Raw genomic sequence first — 15,969 nt, 5'->3', positions numbered from 1 at the left:
GCCCCCACCCCCTCTCCGGTCTATCACCCTCACCTTAACCTCCTTCCACCTATCGCATTCCCAATGCCCCTCCCCCAAGTCCCTCCTCCCTACCTTTTATCTTAGCCTGCTTGGCACACCTTCCTCATTCCTGAAGAAGGGCTTATGCCCGAAACGTCGATTCTCCTGCTCCTTGGATGCTGCCTGACCTGCTACGCTTTAATACAATAGAATCCAATTTGAGGAATAGTTCTTGAAGATCAGCAATATGTTGTGGATGTATCTAAAGTTATGGCTAATGTCTGCCAGATTCTTTCATGCTGATGCCCTGTCACTGTTACAGCTCCAACACCCTCCACATCCGCAAGTCTCACATTATCAGAAAAATCTCAACATCCCAGTATTTTGAAGCGTGGTGCACAGCCCAGTCTTGAATAGGGCCAGAATACAATTTTGTAACCCTCATGTTTCAGACTTCCCCTTCAATACATCCAACACCTTCCTCCATCCCATTCCAGAGATTGGATTTTCTCAGGGTCATTCTGTTAGCACCTGGTGTGGATGGGAATTCAAAATCACAGTCTGGCTGGTTCTGCTGGGATTCTTGACAGATCTGAATTTTCAAATAGCCAGTTGAATTGTTGGAGGGGTAGGAAAAGGAAGGGGTTATAGGATGTTCAGTTACCACCAGTTAATAACCCTGAAGCTTTTCTACTTAAAGAGCTTATTAAGGGGCTCATCCTTTCTCCACCAGGAAAGCTCGAATAGGCTTTTACTTACTTATACACAAATCCAGCTCCAAAGTTCCAGTCCAAATACCAATAGATCCTAAAAATCAGTTTCTTAGAACCTTCAGATTCCAACATTTCCAACTCAGTTCCAGATCCCATGGACACTCTTCTGCCGTGCTCTCAGCTTCAGCCTTAATAATACCACAGCAGCTCAAATACCACCAAAGACACTCATCCCCATCTGGAACAGCAGCCCACATGAGCTACACCCATCCACCATCTGAAATATTTGGTCCCCCCACCACTGGTGTTCAAAGGCGCAATGTCTGACATCTATGAGATACAAAGAAGCAATACGCTAGGACTCCTTCAATAGCCTGTTCCAAAATGGCAAACTTTGCCATCTGGAAGGATAAGGGCAGCAGGCACATGGGAGCATCACTACATGCATGTTCCCCTCCACAGCACACCAAACCTTGATTCAGCAATATGGCACTGTTGTTTGACTGTCACTAATCTAAATCCTTCTTAATAACACCACAAGTGTATTAATTGCATTGCAGGGGCTCTTTAAGATGACTCACCATGTTCTCAAGGGCAATTACAAATGCACAACAAGTACCTTGTCAGTAATGCTCACATCCCATGAATGAATTTGAAAAAAGTTACAAGAACTATCGAATGGCTTGTGATTTTATTGAGCGAAGTTTTATTTTAAATAACTGCACCATAATGGAAATTAAAGAGTTAATATCATGCTAAAATTTAGATAACAATACTCAATTTAGTTTCTAAGATTTTACTTTAGGGTAATTAAAACTGCAAGCTGTTCAACCGATATAATCTACAACTGTATCAAACCTGTTACTGTGGATGTTGGTCTGCAGCCAAATACTGGTTCAACCCAAAATAAATTATGGTTCTCCAAGGGTGCATGAGGATATGGAAGAGCTCACAACAATGCAGTGCAGCAGTGTTAAATAAAGGCAAGCTTACTGTGCATAGCCTAAAATTTATGGACCCTACAACTGACTGAAGCCGAAAGACTAGAAGAAGAACAAAATGAACTAAAATCTTTCACCTGAATGAATACAAACAATCATCTATCCAAAATCCATTAATTTAAATCAAATTCGCTTTTGCCAAGATATGAAAGTAAAACAATTGAGTCAACTTAAATATAGTCAGAAATTTCAAGGCATCTGGTGTTGTGAAATGATTAGGTCCCTCTCTCAACAATGAAATCCTGAAACAGCAGGTCTGCTTATGTGAGATAAGATGGCCTAATTAACTCTAGTAGGCGTAAATCGCTATCCATCTCATACACGTCACTGGGTTCTGCCTTTTAATCTTCTGCCTCCTGTAATGTCTAAATAAATCAAAGTGTTTTAATTTCTAACACTGAGTAGGAATTGCATTGTGTGCAACAATAGTTGATATTTACTGCTGACCTATAATGATGGTATTTTTGCATTCCACCTGATAATCACCACCAGTGCTAAATTATGCTATTCATAGGAACAACACAGAAATGCATTTTTCACTTCAACAGCTAAAACTAAGTGGTTAACCTTTACTAATGAGCCTGGCTGAATTTCCAAAAGTCACAACTCATCCAAAATAATGTACAAATCATGGTCTGCTAGGGTGCTATGCTTGAGGGAAAAGACAGCATTAAATGTTTTTGAAAAGTTGTCAAACAAGGACAAAGCATTTTAACAAGGATCCTTCCACATTATCTAGAAGACGTGAATAGTGGATGAAAATATATCATTACTCCCTTAGTGGCTCAGTGAGTTACTGATTCATATACTCTGCCCAAGTATGAATGGGGGATGGGGGAACGCAGTTAGAGCCAGGGTTCTGAATGAGAATGAATAAAGATCCCCAACAGCCTCATCTTGATCAATACGCATTCATTACAAAATGAAAGTTTCTGCCATATTCAGTCAGGCTTCTCTGAAGGTCTCCAGTGTGCACACATGTCGATGTCAATGTGAGATCAACAAAATGTGAGATTAGATCCAGAAGGTCAGTCCCTTGCTGTCTAGTTATTCTCCATGAGGACTAGCGGGCAGCCAAGGAGCTTTTCGTTTTGCAATGAAAATAAATCATTTGTGAAAGCTTTATAGTATAGTCTGTCATTAGACATTGCCCTAAACTCTGCTTGACTGCCACCTTTTACAAGAGAATAAATGTATAATTAACTATTATTCTCTTTCACCACCACCCCTCCTTGACAGTCATTGAATGCAGATTTGACCTCCATATTACAGCCATGAAAAATCTTGTTGGAATGTAGCTGCTCAGAAATGTATTGCCTTTGATACATCACTAATGCTGTTCTTGTCAGTAGCTTCACACAAATCCCTGAGGCGCGCCATCTTCAACATTGTGTAAATTATGTTAAACCAAACCAATGGACCATCTAAACTCTGTGCAGACCCAAGTGGGTAATCCAAGCAGCATATGGATTCACTCCAACCCCAGACTACGTTCAACATTGTGTTTTGCAATTCAAATAAATTCCTTTTAAAAAGTAATGTAGTCACCGACTGATAACATTGAAAACAACTCAGTGAAAATATACCGTCTGGAAGTTTCTCCAAAAAGTTCAGCAAAAGTAAATTACTTTGATGCTGGATATCTGAAATAATTATAGAAAATTCTGAACATTCTCAGCAAGTCGGTTAGCAGTGTAAAGGTAGAAACAGAGTCAGCCTTGCAGCCTGATGACACATCATCAGTTCTGAAACATTAGCTTCTTTTCTCTTTCCGTAGATGCTTCTTGGTCTGCTGAGTGTTCCCAACATTTTGTACCAATACTTGGTCAGCAATGTTCAGCATAATTTGTGACGCCTCGGATATTGAAGCAGTCCATGTTCAAGTGCAACAAGATCTGGACAATATCCAGCTTAGGCTAACAAGTGGCAAGTAACATTCGCACCAAACAGGCTATGACCATCTCGAATAAGACAAAATTTAACCACTGCCTCTTGGCATTCAGCAGTGTTCCCATCAATAATTCCCCCACCATCAACATTCTGGGGGTTACCATTGACCAGAAACTCAACTGGCCTCACCACATAAACACAGTGGTTACAAAAGCAGGTCAGAAGCTAGGAATATTACAGTGAGTAACTCAGCTCCTGACTCCTCAAAGCCTGATCACCATCTACAAGGCCCAAGTCAGGAGTGTGATGGAATACTCCCCACTTGCCTGGATGGGTAAAGCCCCAACAACACTTAAGAAGGTTGATACCAAGCAGGATAAAGCAGCTCGCTTGATTGGCACCACATGCACAAGCATCCACTCCCTTCACCACCGATGCTCAGTAGCAGCAGTGTGGACTAGCAATAAGATGTACTGCAGAAATTCACCAAAGATCCTCAGACAGCACCTTCCAAAACTATGACCACTTCAATCGAGAAGGCTAAGGACAGCATGATATATGGGAACCATCATCTTCAAGTTCCCCTCCAAGTCACTCACCATCCTGACTTGAAAATACATGGTCGTTCCTTCACTATCTCTGGGCCAAAATCCTGAATTCCCTCTGTAATGGCATTGTGGGTCAACCCACAGTGGGTGGACTACAGCAGTTCAAGAAGGCCACCACTTTAACCACTTTCTCAAGGGTAACTTGGGATGGACAATAAAAACTGGCCATTCAGTGTTGCCCACATCCCACAAAAAATGAAAACATTTTAAAAATGTTCAGATTAGATTGTGTATGTGACTATCTGAAAAAGGGGCTGCAAATCAACAGTGAATGCACCTAGAAAATGAGCCTACTTTTTTAACATAGCATGTGTTGAGCATTTCAGGAATGGCAACATTATAAGAGGACAGTTTTAGATCAAGGTGATGACCAGTAACTAATGTATTTAAAGCCTGACATGAAATCTAGGTTTTTGCATAACTGAGTGCAGTTAGGAACAGAGAAGCATGTGTTGGCCATTCAGTCAAAAATCACATGACACCTGGACATAGTCCAGGTTATTTTGAAACCACAAGCTTTTGGAGCCCTGAGCTCCTTCCTCAGGCAGCTAGTGAGAGAGAATACAGAATTTATAAGTAAATGATCAAAAGGTCATACAGCCTATGTGAATGTATTGAACAAACCTACATAGCCATTCAGCTCATTCAGCCTGCTCTGACATTCAATTAAATCATGGCTGATTATCTACCTCAATGACTTGTTGGTGAGCTATTCCCAAACCCATATTCTTGAAGTCATTGTTTCCAGAAAGCCATCGTTGTCTTTCTGTACATGCTCATTATTGTGCTTGAAGATCAGTGGTCCCTCTGAGTTGCACAGCCCACTCTGAGTTTCACATTTGGAGGAGGTTCCTGCACCAAAACCAAAATTAGAGGAGTATTGTTCCACGTCTCACTAAGGGCAGAAAATTTGAAACATTCACCCTCTGAATGAAGAAGTCCCTTGTCATCCCAATCTTAATTGGCCTGATTTTTACTGTTCACTGGTTCTAGATTCACCAGCCAGAGGTAGCACCCTATTTACATCCATCCACTTTAGACCTATAAGAATTTTGAACAAAAAGACTTTCATTCTTCAAAGTAAGGGGACCATTAATTGGCCAGTAAGAAGAAATAAGTTCTTGGTCAACTAAAGGAATTGATAAATCATGTACAGATAATATGACAAAAATTTTAAAAATTTAGATTAAGCAAATTAAGGCATTAATTATAATAGCTAGCCTGTTGATTGTTTACACACGTAAAAATAACAAGTAATATTATTTTAAAACTGAATAGTAGGATTTACCCAAATAGGTCAGCATTCATTAGACATTAAAATAATGCATCACAAAATTACTAAGAAGTACAACAAAAGGGAGCAGGATCAAAAATAAATCACATTTAAAATAATCGTATATCTTGGCAGAAGAGAATAAATGGACAGTATAAAGCTACAATATGCAAATTCATCAAGAAATGTGAGAATGAGCCTTTAGTTTTGTTTCTTGAAATGGAATTGATGAAATTACTTTTGCAAAGAAGCCAGGCTGAGCTTCGTGGCAACCTTGGAGTTTAACTGAGCTCTCCAGTATGCTGTTGTTTTGAATAAAGCTAGCAAAGACAGTATCAGTTCTGTTTTTCTAAGCTGGATAACTTTGCAAGAGAATTCAAAATGTAGATATTACTTTGAATATAATTTTATGTCTTTGCTCAGGTATCATTGGTAGTCAAGATTTGATGTATCTTTGCTGGTTGGTTTCTGGTGTGGTAGCGCCCTCTTCTGGCTCAATTCAGGCAGAATTTGGGCTGTGCTTGCTTCATAGAAAACCATTGGCTGAGTTTGAATACAGTTGCCCCAAGCATGTTAGATGTGAACTGGCCCCCATTCGGTCCATCCTCACTTGCAGGTAGGCCAATACACATTAGGTCAGCAGCATGGATGAGCCAGCCGGAGGAATGGGCTGATTAGGCTAATGAATTGAGCCACTTAAGGGTCATTAACCTTGAGCCTGCTGGGATTTCAGGGTGGCTCAGGGAATCTACGAAATCCTCATGAGTTTCCTGTGCCTACTGATGGCTGCCCGCAAACCATTGTCGTGTTTGATAGCCCAGAGGAGGTGCATGTTCCAAAGGCACCCATCGAGAGACCTGCTATTGGGAAGGGAATGGGTCACCATCAGAGAGGTAAAAACAATGACTGCAGATGCTGGAAACCAGATTCTGGATTAGTGGTGCTGGAAGAGCACAGCAGTTCAGGCAGCATCCAAGGAGCTTCGAAATCCATTCCTGATGAAGGGCTTTTGCCCGAAACGTCGATTTCGAAGCTCCTTGGATGCTGCCTGAACTGCTGTGCTCTTCCAGCACCACTAATCCACCATCATAGAGATAGCATATGCCATTCCCCCCACCACACACACACACACACACACACACACACTGGTAGACAGCAGTGTAATGGTAATGTCCTTGGACTAGTAATACTACTGTTTTGGGAATGTGGGATTAAATCCTACCATGGCAATCAGTGAAATTTGAATTCAATAAAAATCTGAAATAAAAACCCAAAGAGTGGCAACCTTGTAACTGCTGATGGTCAACAAAAAAAATCCACCTGATTTATTAATGCCCTTGAGGGAATAAAATCTGCCATCCCAACCTGGTGGATCTCCCCACTTACAACATGTGGTTCATTCTTAACATCCACCTGGACAATTAGGGATGATAACAAATGCTGACCTAGTCGTAAGTGCCCACATCCCATGACCATTCTTTGAAAAACAAATTCCCTGCCCTTGTATCCAAGCCCTACTATATCCTCCACCCCCATCACTGGGGACCTGCTCACCCTCAATTGCCAATGACATCCTCCCTGTGAAACCCAATCTGTGCCACTCACCGCTATCTATGGATGGGATCCCAAAATAGTCTCTATATTAACCAGCAGCAGAACTTAATCCTCCTGCGCAGCCTGTAATGTAGAGCTGCCAAACCCTGATCAGCTGGCAGCTTCCAGAGGATGGGATTTCTGCTCCAGGATTCAAAATCCTGGAAAAGGGCTCATCTTAGTTATTTCAATGCCTTACAGGCATTTTATTTAACCAGTTCTCCCGATTGCAATGACACAGGTTACATACCATTCTCCAACCAGGAACCTGCATCAGGAATCTGAAATTCCACTCATTTCTATACAGTTGTTGTCAAGACAGCTAAAGACAATAGAACCTTTTTTCGATAATTACTTATCTCCTTTGTGAAGTTAATTGAAGCAATTTATCCTGAAATGCATTATTCAGCATTTGCACTACCTCATGAACTTATCTTTCCCAGTGTCTTTCAACAAAGAATATTCAGACCTTCAGAACATCTTGTGAGCTGTCTGTTTTATTTTAAAGGGCAAAGGCAAAATGAAAATTGTTTTGCTTTCAAATAAATATAAGTTGTATCCGGCACTAAAGGATGTCATAGTACTTGTGATGACTGCACTTTGGGCTTTGAGAGGCATTTTAGCTTTGTATGTTGCAAGTTGCAATTTTTTTCATGTAGCAAAAGCTATGAATGTTTACATATGTTTAAGCCTGGAAGGCGTCAATGTTTGTAACGTATAGAATAATAATTTTATTGACCGTGCAATATGCTCACTTTGTCTCAATATATTATCGTTAATGATTTTCTTTCAATCATTATCGTGGACGATTCATCAGGATAACACTCAGCAAACAAGATGTTTCCATTTTCTGCCTTATCAGCACCAATGAAGACACTGGACTGTCCAGCTATGCTGAACGCAGAAGTTTTATTTCCAGATTTTTATATCTTGCAATGCCACTGATAGCATAATCCAATTCCAAACAAAGTCCTTATTTTTACAATTGTATTTCACATGTGACTATGTTTGTTTGGATCAATCGCCTGTGTCATATTTATTCTTGATGGGGCATCTGACCAACAGGCTCAAACTGCTAAAACCATCCTAAAGGGTAGATTGAAATAAACTGATACTCCTAGGCTGGGAATCAAGGATAGGTATGGGGCAAGATCTTCAAATTAGAGCCTGACCATTTAATATTGAAATCAGAAAATAACTTTTCACACAAAGGGTTGTAGAAATGCCGAATTCTCCCTCATCCTGCACTGGAGCTCACAAGACTGCATTGTATTGAGAGAACTTGAGTTATGGTAGATAAATGGAGCTCAGCTAAGTCAGTCGTAATATTGAATGGCAGACAAGATTTCAGGACTAAAATACCTATTCCTGTATGGCTGTCATGACTTTTTACTCTTAAAATTTCATAGAGGAGTCACATGATCCCTACAGTGTGGAAAGAGGCGGTTCAGCCCATCAAGTCCACACAAGTCTCTGAGGAACATCCCACCCAAACCCTACCATATCCCTGTAACCTAACATTTCCCATGGCTAATCCACCTAACCTGCACATCTTTGGACTGTGGGAGGAAATTGGAGCACCCCTTGGAAACCCTAGCAGACACAGGGAGAATGTGCAAACTCCACACAGACAATCACCCAAGGCTGCAACCGAACGCAGGTCCCTGGCGCTGTGAGGCAGTGCCACTGTGTCACCTGCTTTTGATGTATTTATTGACATTTTGTCACTTACTGATCCATCAGCTAACTACTTGGGATGTGGTAAAAATTCTGTATCACAACATAAATGGGAAGAGTGTGCTCCACTGTTCCATAAGCCATCAGAAATCATAATATTATTTCAATTAGACCTCCAAAATGTCCCTTGTGTCCAACTGACTGCTTTTCAGGACAAAAGCAATTTACGTCAGGTTTCATCAGCAACAGACAAATAACTTAATTTATTGCACTGCACTTAACTTTAATAAAAGCAGTGCAAGAAAACGTCTAATTTATGCAATTTAAATTATGCCCCTTCAGGACCCCAAATGCCCATATATTTAAACAAAGTTAAGACAGGTGAAGACAAATGGTCCAACGCATATTACAGGTGAATAGGGAATATAGATAGGATAAACAAAATTGTGAAGACCAAAGATCCAGACCGTGTGGGTGGCACGGTGGTAGTGGGCGGCACGGTGGCACAGTGGTTAGCACTGCTGCCTCACAGCGCCAGAGACCTGGGTTCATTTCCCGCCTCAGGTGACTGACTGTGTGGAGTTTGCACATTCTCCCCGTGTCTGCGTGGGTTTCCTTCGGGTGCTCCGGTTTCCTCCCACAGTCCAAAGATGTGCAGGTCAGGTGAATTGGCCATGCTAAATTGCCCGTAGTGTTAGGTAAGGGGTAGATGTAGGGGTATGGGTGGGTTGCGCTTCGGCGGGGCGGTGTGGACTTGTTGGGCCGAAGGGCCTGTTTCCACACTGTAAGTAATCTAACCTAATCTAAAAAATGGAAGTCATTTTCCTCACAATTCTTTTGATTTTTCAATGATATACCAGTGTCTGCCATCATAATAAATATTGATTCCATTCTCCTGGAACGTAATGAGTTTCAACATGACTTACTTGTATTTTGCATTGCAAACCTTGCTTCCTTGACAATTAGTCCAATTAGCTGAAGGGCCAAATAAGAATATTTTGAGAAACGGAAATAACGGTTGTCTTAATATTTCACTATTGCTGGGCAACATGACTTCTGCTTATTTCAGGTGAAAGTATGGACCAGAGGTTCTGTATTTTCTTTCAATATTTAACAACACATTAAAATAGCTGGACCATCCATTCTGGTACCAGAACATTGTTTTGTGAATAATGTGAGGTGTGGCTTTTTAAAATATTATTCTGTACATTGACAGGTTGAAGATCAGGATAGTGGAAACTACAGCATTTCTCGGTTCCGATTAATCATACCACCCACAAAGGATGGAAAGGATGGATTTGTAATAGAAGAGTATACTGGTGCAATCAAGACAGCAATTACATTCAGAAACATGAGAAGGTCTTATTATAAGTTTGAAGTTATTGCAACAGACAACTATGGAACAGAATTGAGCAGTAGTGCACAAGTTGTTGTAAGTACAATAAAGATTTTTTTAAGTTATATATTACTTTATCTTTAAATAGATTAGAATCATCATAGAATCCCTGCAGTGTCAGAGCAGGCCATTCAGCCCATTGACTGCACACCGACCCTCCGAAGAGCAGCCAACCCAGACCCACCTCCCTACCCTGTCCCTGGAACCCGCGTACCCATGGTTAATCCACCTAGCCTGCACATCTTTGGACTGTGGGAGGAATCCAGAGCACCCAGATGAAGCGCAGACACAGGAAGAGTGTGCAAACTCCACACAGAGTATCCCAAGGGTGGAATCAAACCTGGGTCCCTGGCATTGTGAGGCAGCAGTGCTAACTACTGAGCCACTGTGTCTCGCATCCATGGTACTTCTTGATGGCCTGCCTCAATGGCAACCTCCAGTGGCCAAGCATGGCAGCCTTGCAGTGGTCCTCTCTTTTCCCAAACCCAAAAGCCAGGTATTGAATTATAATGGACTTTGTCTCAACTTTTAAAAAACTATAACTTCTGTTATTAATGTAGGTGCCGAGACATAGCGACTTAAACACTTTTCACTGCATTTTGTTTTGTAAAGAATTACAAGTGACAAAAAAATGACTATTCTATGCTATTATGATAAAGATTAAATGCCATTTGATTTTGTCAGGAGACTCACCATTGTACATCTTGTGGAATTGGTTACAGATATATATGCCTTTGTGGAAGTCAGTTAATCAAAATGAATATTTCATACTTTATTTGGTGCACTCTGAGTTAATTAGTGGTTGATTCAATTGTGAGTGATGGTAATGGCTATTGTCAACTGTATTCTGTTATTTTAAAATTGTGTATTTAATTTCGTTTAGTAGCAGGCTTTAGTGTAACCTTTCTTTATTCCTTTACTTTTCCAGCCATTGAAGTCAGCATTAAAGCATATTCAAAATAAATCTTTAAAACAGATATCCTACTCATACTTGAACAGTCACCCCATGTGTAACCATACATCGCACTATCATTTTATTTAGGCAAGAAGGCTTATGTTGAATGGTCTAATGCAATGCACTGAGGATCTCTTTCATGCACCAATTTGTATTTGGAAATGATAGATAGATGAATTTGTAGATTAATGAATAAAATAGTTATTTCGCATTGTCATTTGCTTCCTTCACGAAAGCTGACCAGCAGTCTTTCTTCCACAGAAAATGGCAGGCAGATTATTTGGATATCACTAACAATGGAGTCTATTGCTCCAGATTTGTAGTCTTGTTGAAGCTCTGTTATCATGCCAGATAATCAGTTGTGTGCACAGCAAGAATGCTGAAGAAAACAATCTTAAATTGTATTTAAGATTTCAGTTCAGCATCCACAGCTCTTGTATCCTTTTTAAGTCGAGTTAGAATAAAATGTCATTTTTAGCTTTCATTCACTTTTTTTTACGTTCAAGGTACATTTTACTAAGCTACTCTAGTAAATCAAAATTCTATGCCTCCTTTAAAGGTTGAGGGATAGTTTCAGTGCATCAGTATTATGAAATATACATCACATGCACTCCTTTCAAACTGCAAGCTTTCGGTGTGTAACATTTGAATGTATTTAGAATTCAAAGTATATCTGAATCCTATGTTCACCTGATCAATTTAACAGCCTCTTCCATTATGTTTTATTTAAAACAGTTGGAGTTCTTGTGAAATTAATCATGTGTTGTCTTGTCATAAATTTATTGTGATCTTTGCACATTCGAATACCCAACACATATTTAGAATTAAACTAGGCAAAAATAAAGACTCTGATTGGGCAAGCACTTGATGTACTGAAGTAACACTTCAGATGCTTGAATGTGAGGAGGAGGTGAAGGCTCATCAATGTAGTCCAATAAAAATGGCCCACATCTTCTACCAAAATGGCCCATTACAGTGCAATACTCCATGGGCAGATGACACATAGTGGATTGGACAAGGTGCACCAATACCTCATGAAAACTAATGAAATAATGTTGTGCAGGAGCCACTAACACGGCGTAAGACAATACCACCTAGAAGAAAGTTGAATGGGACGAATGGCTGGAGGTTATACTCAGCAATCATGTAATCCATGTTTGATTTACAGCATTTAACATTGCTTTACTTGACTTGAAAGTTTATTTAAGTCTACACTCGGGAAAGAAAATTCAATTTTGATATTATGAAACAATAAGTGATTCTTGATCCATTGCTTGATGAATGTAATGTCCACCATTGTTGCTGAGGACCATGGCTTGTAAATCGGATTGGCACTCTTCTCAACCACACAACAAGTGTTAGGCAAGATAATCTTCAATGAGCAAGCAGTGAGAGGCTTACTCAGTATTATTGTACTGGAAAGCTCCTACAGTTTGGCTGGTTAGAATCATAGAATCCCTACAGTGCAAAAAGAGGCATTTAGCCCATCAAGTCTGCAGCCGAAGTGACCATCCGAAGAGCTGCCCCCCCCGCTATCCTATCCCCATAACCCTGCATTTACCATGGTTAAGCTACATAGGCTGTACACCCCTGGCTACTACAGGGCAATTTACATGGCCAGTCCAGCTAACCTGCACATATTTACTCTATGAGAGGAAATCGGAGCACCCGGAGGAAACCCACGCAGACATTACGTGAATGTGCAAATTCCGCACAGCCACACAAAGTTGGAATCGAACATGGGTCCCTGGCACTGTGAGGTAGCAGTGCTAGCCACTGAGCTACTGTGCAGTCATCATGGTTAAAAACCACAATATTCCTGTTCACAATTGGGAGTTCCTAATCAATGGGTTTACCATGGGTTTCCCTGAACTTTTCAGACAGTTCAATAAACAGCTTATCCCTAATAAAATGCAAAAGGTCTGTACACGTAGATTTTGTAGACTCTTCAAAATGGTGATGGCTTTGCACATAAGCAAGAAAAATTCTCTTTCTTCTGATTTAAAAGAGTATTGGTTTACTTCCTGTTTGTTCCTAAAAGTAGCAGTGCTTATCAATATACTCTGAATACAAAATGAATGTCTCCATATATTCTTTATATTCATCAAAATGTGTTGTTTAACCTTGTGTTGTGACAATCTGTATCCAAGTTAAACATTCCTCATGACCAAATTGTAGCATAGAATTAGCCAATAGCCTCATTCTCTACATCTGAAGTTCCCACAAGGAAATGCGAAACTCTGAGCGTGTGATTTTAACTTGTTGAGTCTGTTATCCAACCTGATAAACAGTGAGGTTTATGCAGCTTTTAAAGTAAAGCTGAATCAGTTGTTCCTTAAATGAATGGAACAGGTTGGTCAGTTAACAAACCATCAGAACCAATACAATTGTATTTGTCCTTTCTCCAGGTGTCTGTCGTCAATGAACTGGATATGCAAGTGATTGTTTCCAATGTCCCACCCACCCTGGTGGAACAGAACAAGGATCAGTTGATTGGGTATTGTACTGTTTTCATACATTAAAGTCTAAAATTTATTTGTCTGATAGAAGGAAGTGACAGTTTCTTTAAAATTATTTCTGATATTTTAATTGTTCTTGAGATCTGCAAAATGAAATTTGCATATAAAATGCAAAAGCTCAGCCTTACTTTTCAAGTAGACTTTTGAAACAATTCTGTGATTGGATGTTGCTGTCACTGGAAAGGCCAGCATTTATTGCCCATTCTTAAATGCCCTTGAACGGAATGACTTGCACAGCAATTTTAGACGGCAGTTAAGAGAAAATCACACTTTCTGAGAGATTGGAGTTCCACATAGGTGTAGATGGAAGATTCACTTCCTGAAAGGAAAGTGGATAAATTAGCTTCAACAATATAAACTTAATACTTCTGCTGGCCATTGTTAATTTAGCAAAATTTTAAACAGGTTATGAAATTATTTTGTCTGCTGTTTTAAACACGAGATCATTCATTTACATCGATTCGTGTTTCAGTGGAAGTATTAGACACAAACTGTGCTAAATGCATTAAAAGCCTTGGGACATTTTATTACATTCAGGGTTCTGTATAAAGATAAGTTGCTGTTGCTGAATGCTTGTATTATAGTAGTGCATTCACACCTGCATATAGACTATGCAAAGTGCTTGATAACTTTTGGCAACAAATGCAAATAGATGTGTTAATGTAATGTGGCTTTGATGGTTAAAAATGCAAGATTTATCCAGACACTATGTTGAGATGCAATTGGTGAGCCTCAGACTAGAAGGGAGGAGATGGCAATAAGACATGTTTAATTGAATGTCACAAACGTTATTAGATCTGTGCACACAACAAGATTTCAGCAAATTAGGTGTACTTCCAGGGTTAAAATTGGAGCTCAGGACATAACAAGCTTGCCGTATGCTGATGACACAGTGCAACTTGCAGAAACAAATGAGGTTGTACAAATATATCATCAATCAAGCAAAGTCTAAAACATTAAGATTATAGATTGATTACAAACACCAAGTCCACAAAAACCGAAGTTTGCAAGTAGTTTGCAGGAATACAATAGAACAAACTGGACTGAAGATTCAAGTGGGTAATATCACACAAGAACATATAGCTAAGCTTGTTTATTTGGGACAAATAGTAACAAAAAGATGACAAAGTTAGGAAAAGATGGAGATAGCCAGACGTAATTCAGTGAAGATGAAGGATGTGTGAAAAATAAGAATACTTAAGCTTGTACAAAAGGGAAAAAAATTCTCAATCTGACAATTCTTTGTCTCTTTCTTTTTGTTTTGCATCCAGTTTGACATTAAATTCATCAATCTTCTCCCTCATTCTAGTTCCTTCCAAAGGCAGCATTAACATGTAGAAGGAGTTGAAAAATGTCGTGCTGGAAAAACACAGCAGGCCAGGCAGCATCCAAGGAGCAGGAGAATCGATGTTTCAGGCATAAACCCTTCTTCAGGAATTCCATAAGCCCTTCCTGAAAAGAAGGGCTTATGCCTGAAACGTCGATTCTTCTGCTCCTCGGATGCTGCCTGGCCTGCTGTGTTTTTCCAGCACGACATTTTTCAACTCTGGTACTCCAGCATCTGCAGTCCTCACTTTCTCCATGTAGAAGGAGTGTCAACATCTCATCAACATATAGGGCACTATCATCATTTGAGACATTATCAGTGGACAGCATTCTGGAGAGTATCCATGTGTAATTCAGAATTGGTGTAGGAAACAATATCAATAATTGGAGCAGTATCAGTGTGAGGGGCAGTCACAATGTTGGAGAAGTATTGGTGTGATGGAGAGGTTCAGTATGCTAGATATTATCAATACGTAGGGCAGTATCAATGTGTGGGAGTCTATGTATAATATCATGGTACGGAGACAGTAATGTTGTCTGCAGCATGGTCAGTGTGTGTTGGATGCCATCTGCAAGAGGGGCAGCAGCATGTGAAACAGTATCAGCACAGGGCTGGTGTATCGGTGTGTGGGGCAGGGTCAATATGAGGAAACTTTTCTCTGCACGGGGCAATATTGGTATTTTGGATGCTGTTAGCATGTGGGCCATATAACCACATAGAGTCATAGAGATGTATAGAATGGAAACAGATCCTTCGGTCCAACCTGTCCATGCCGACCAGATATCCCAATCCAATCTAGTCCCACCTGCCAGCACCCGGCCCACATCCCTCCAAACCCTTCCTATTCATATACCCATCCAAATGCCTCTTAAATGTTACAATTGTACCAGCCTCCACCACATCCTCTGGCAGCTCATTCCATACACGTACCACCCTCTGTGTGAAAAAGTTGCCCCTTAGGTCTCTTTTATATCTTTCCCCTCTCACCCTAAACCTATGCCCTCTAGTTCTGGACTC

The 15,969-nt window shown here is 40.2% G+C and overlaps 1 protein-coding gene across 2 annotated transcripts in view; it reads left to right on the top strand.

Annotated features, from left to right (window-relative positions):
- pcdh15b (protocadherin-related 15b) overlaps nt 1-15,969 on the top strand; it is a 1,523,107-nt gene that overhangs the window by 1,435,712 nt on the left and 71,426 nt on the right. For both annotated transcript variants that reach the window (XM_043712368.1, XM_043712367.1), the window contains 2 exons: nt 9,972-10,187; nt 13,515-13,603. In XM_043712368.1, coding sequence (XP_043568303.1) covers nt 9,972-10,187; nt 13,515-13,603 — 305 coding nt within the window. The remainder of the gene's footprint in view (nt 1-9,971; nt 10,188-13,514; nt 13,604-15,969) is intronic.

Source organism: Chiloscyllium plagiosum, chromosome 22 (assembly GCF_004010195.1).
Source record: "Chiloscyllium plagiosum isolate BGI_BamShark_2017 chromosome 22, ASM401019v2, whole genome shotgun sequence".
NCBI classification, from domain to species: domain Eukaryota; kingdom Metazoa; phylum Chordata; class Chondrichthyes; order Orectolobiformes; family Hemiscylliidae; genus Chiloscyllium; species Chiloscyllium plagiosum.
This window is presented reverse-complemented; position numbering and strand designations above follow the sequence as displayed.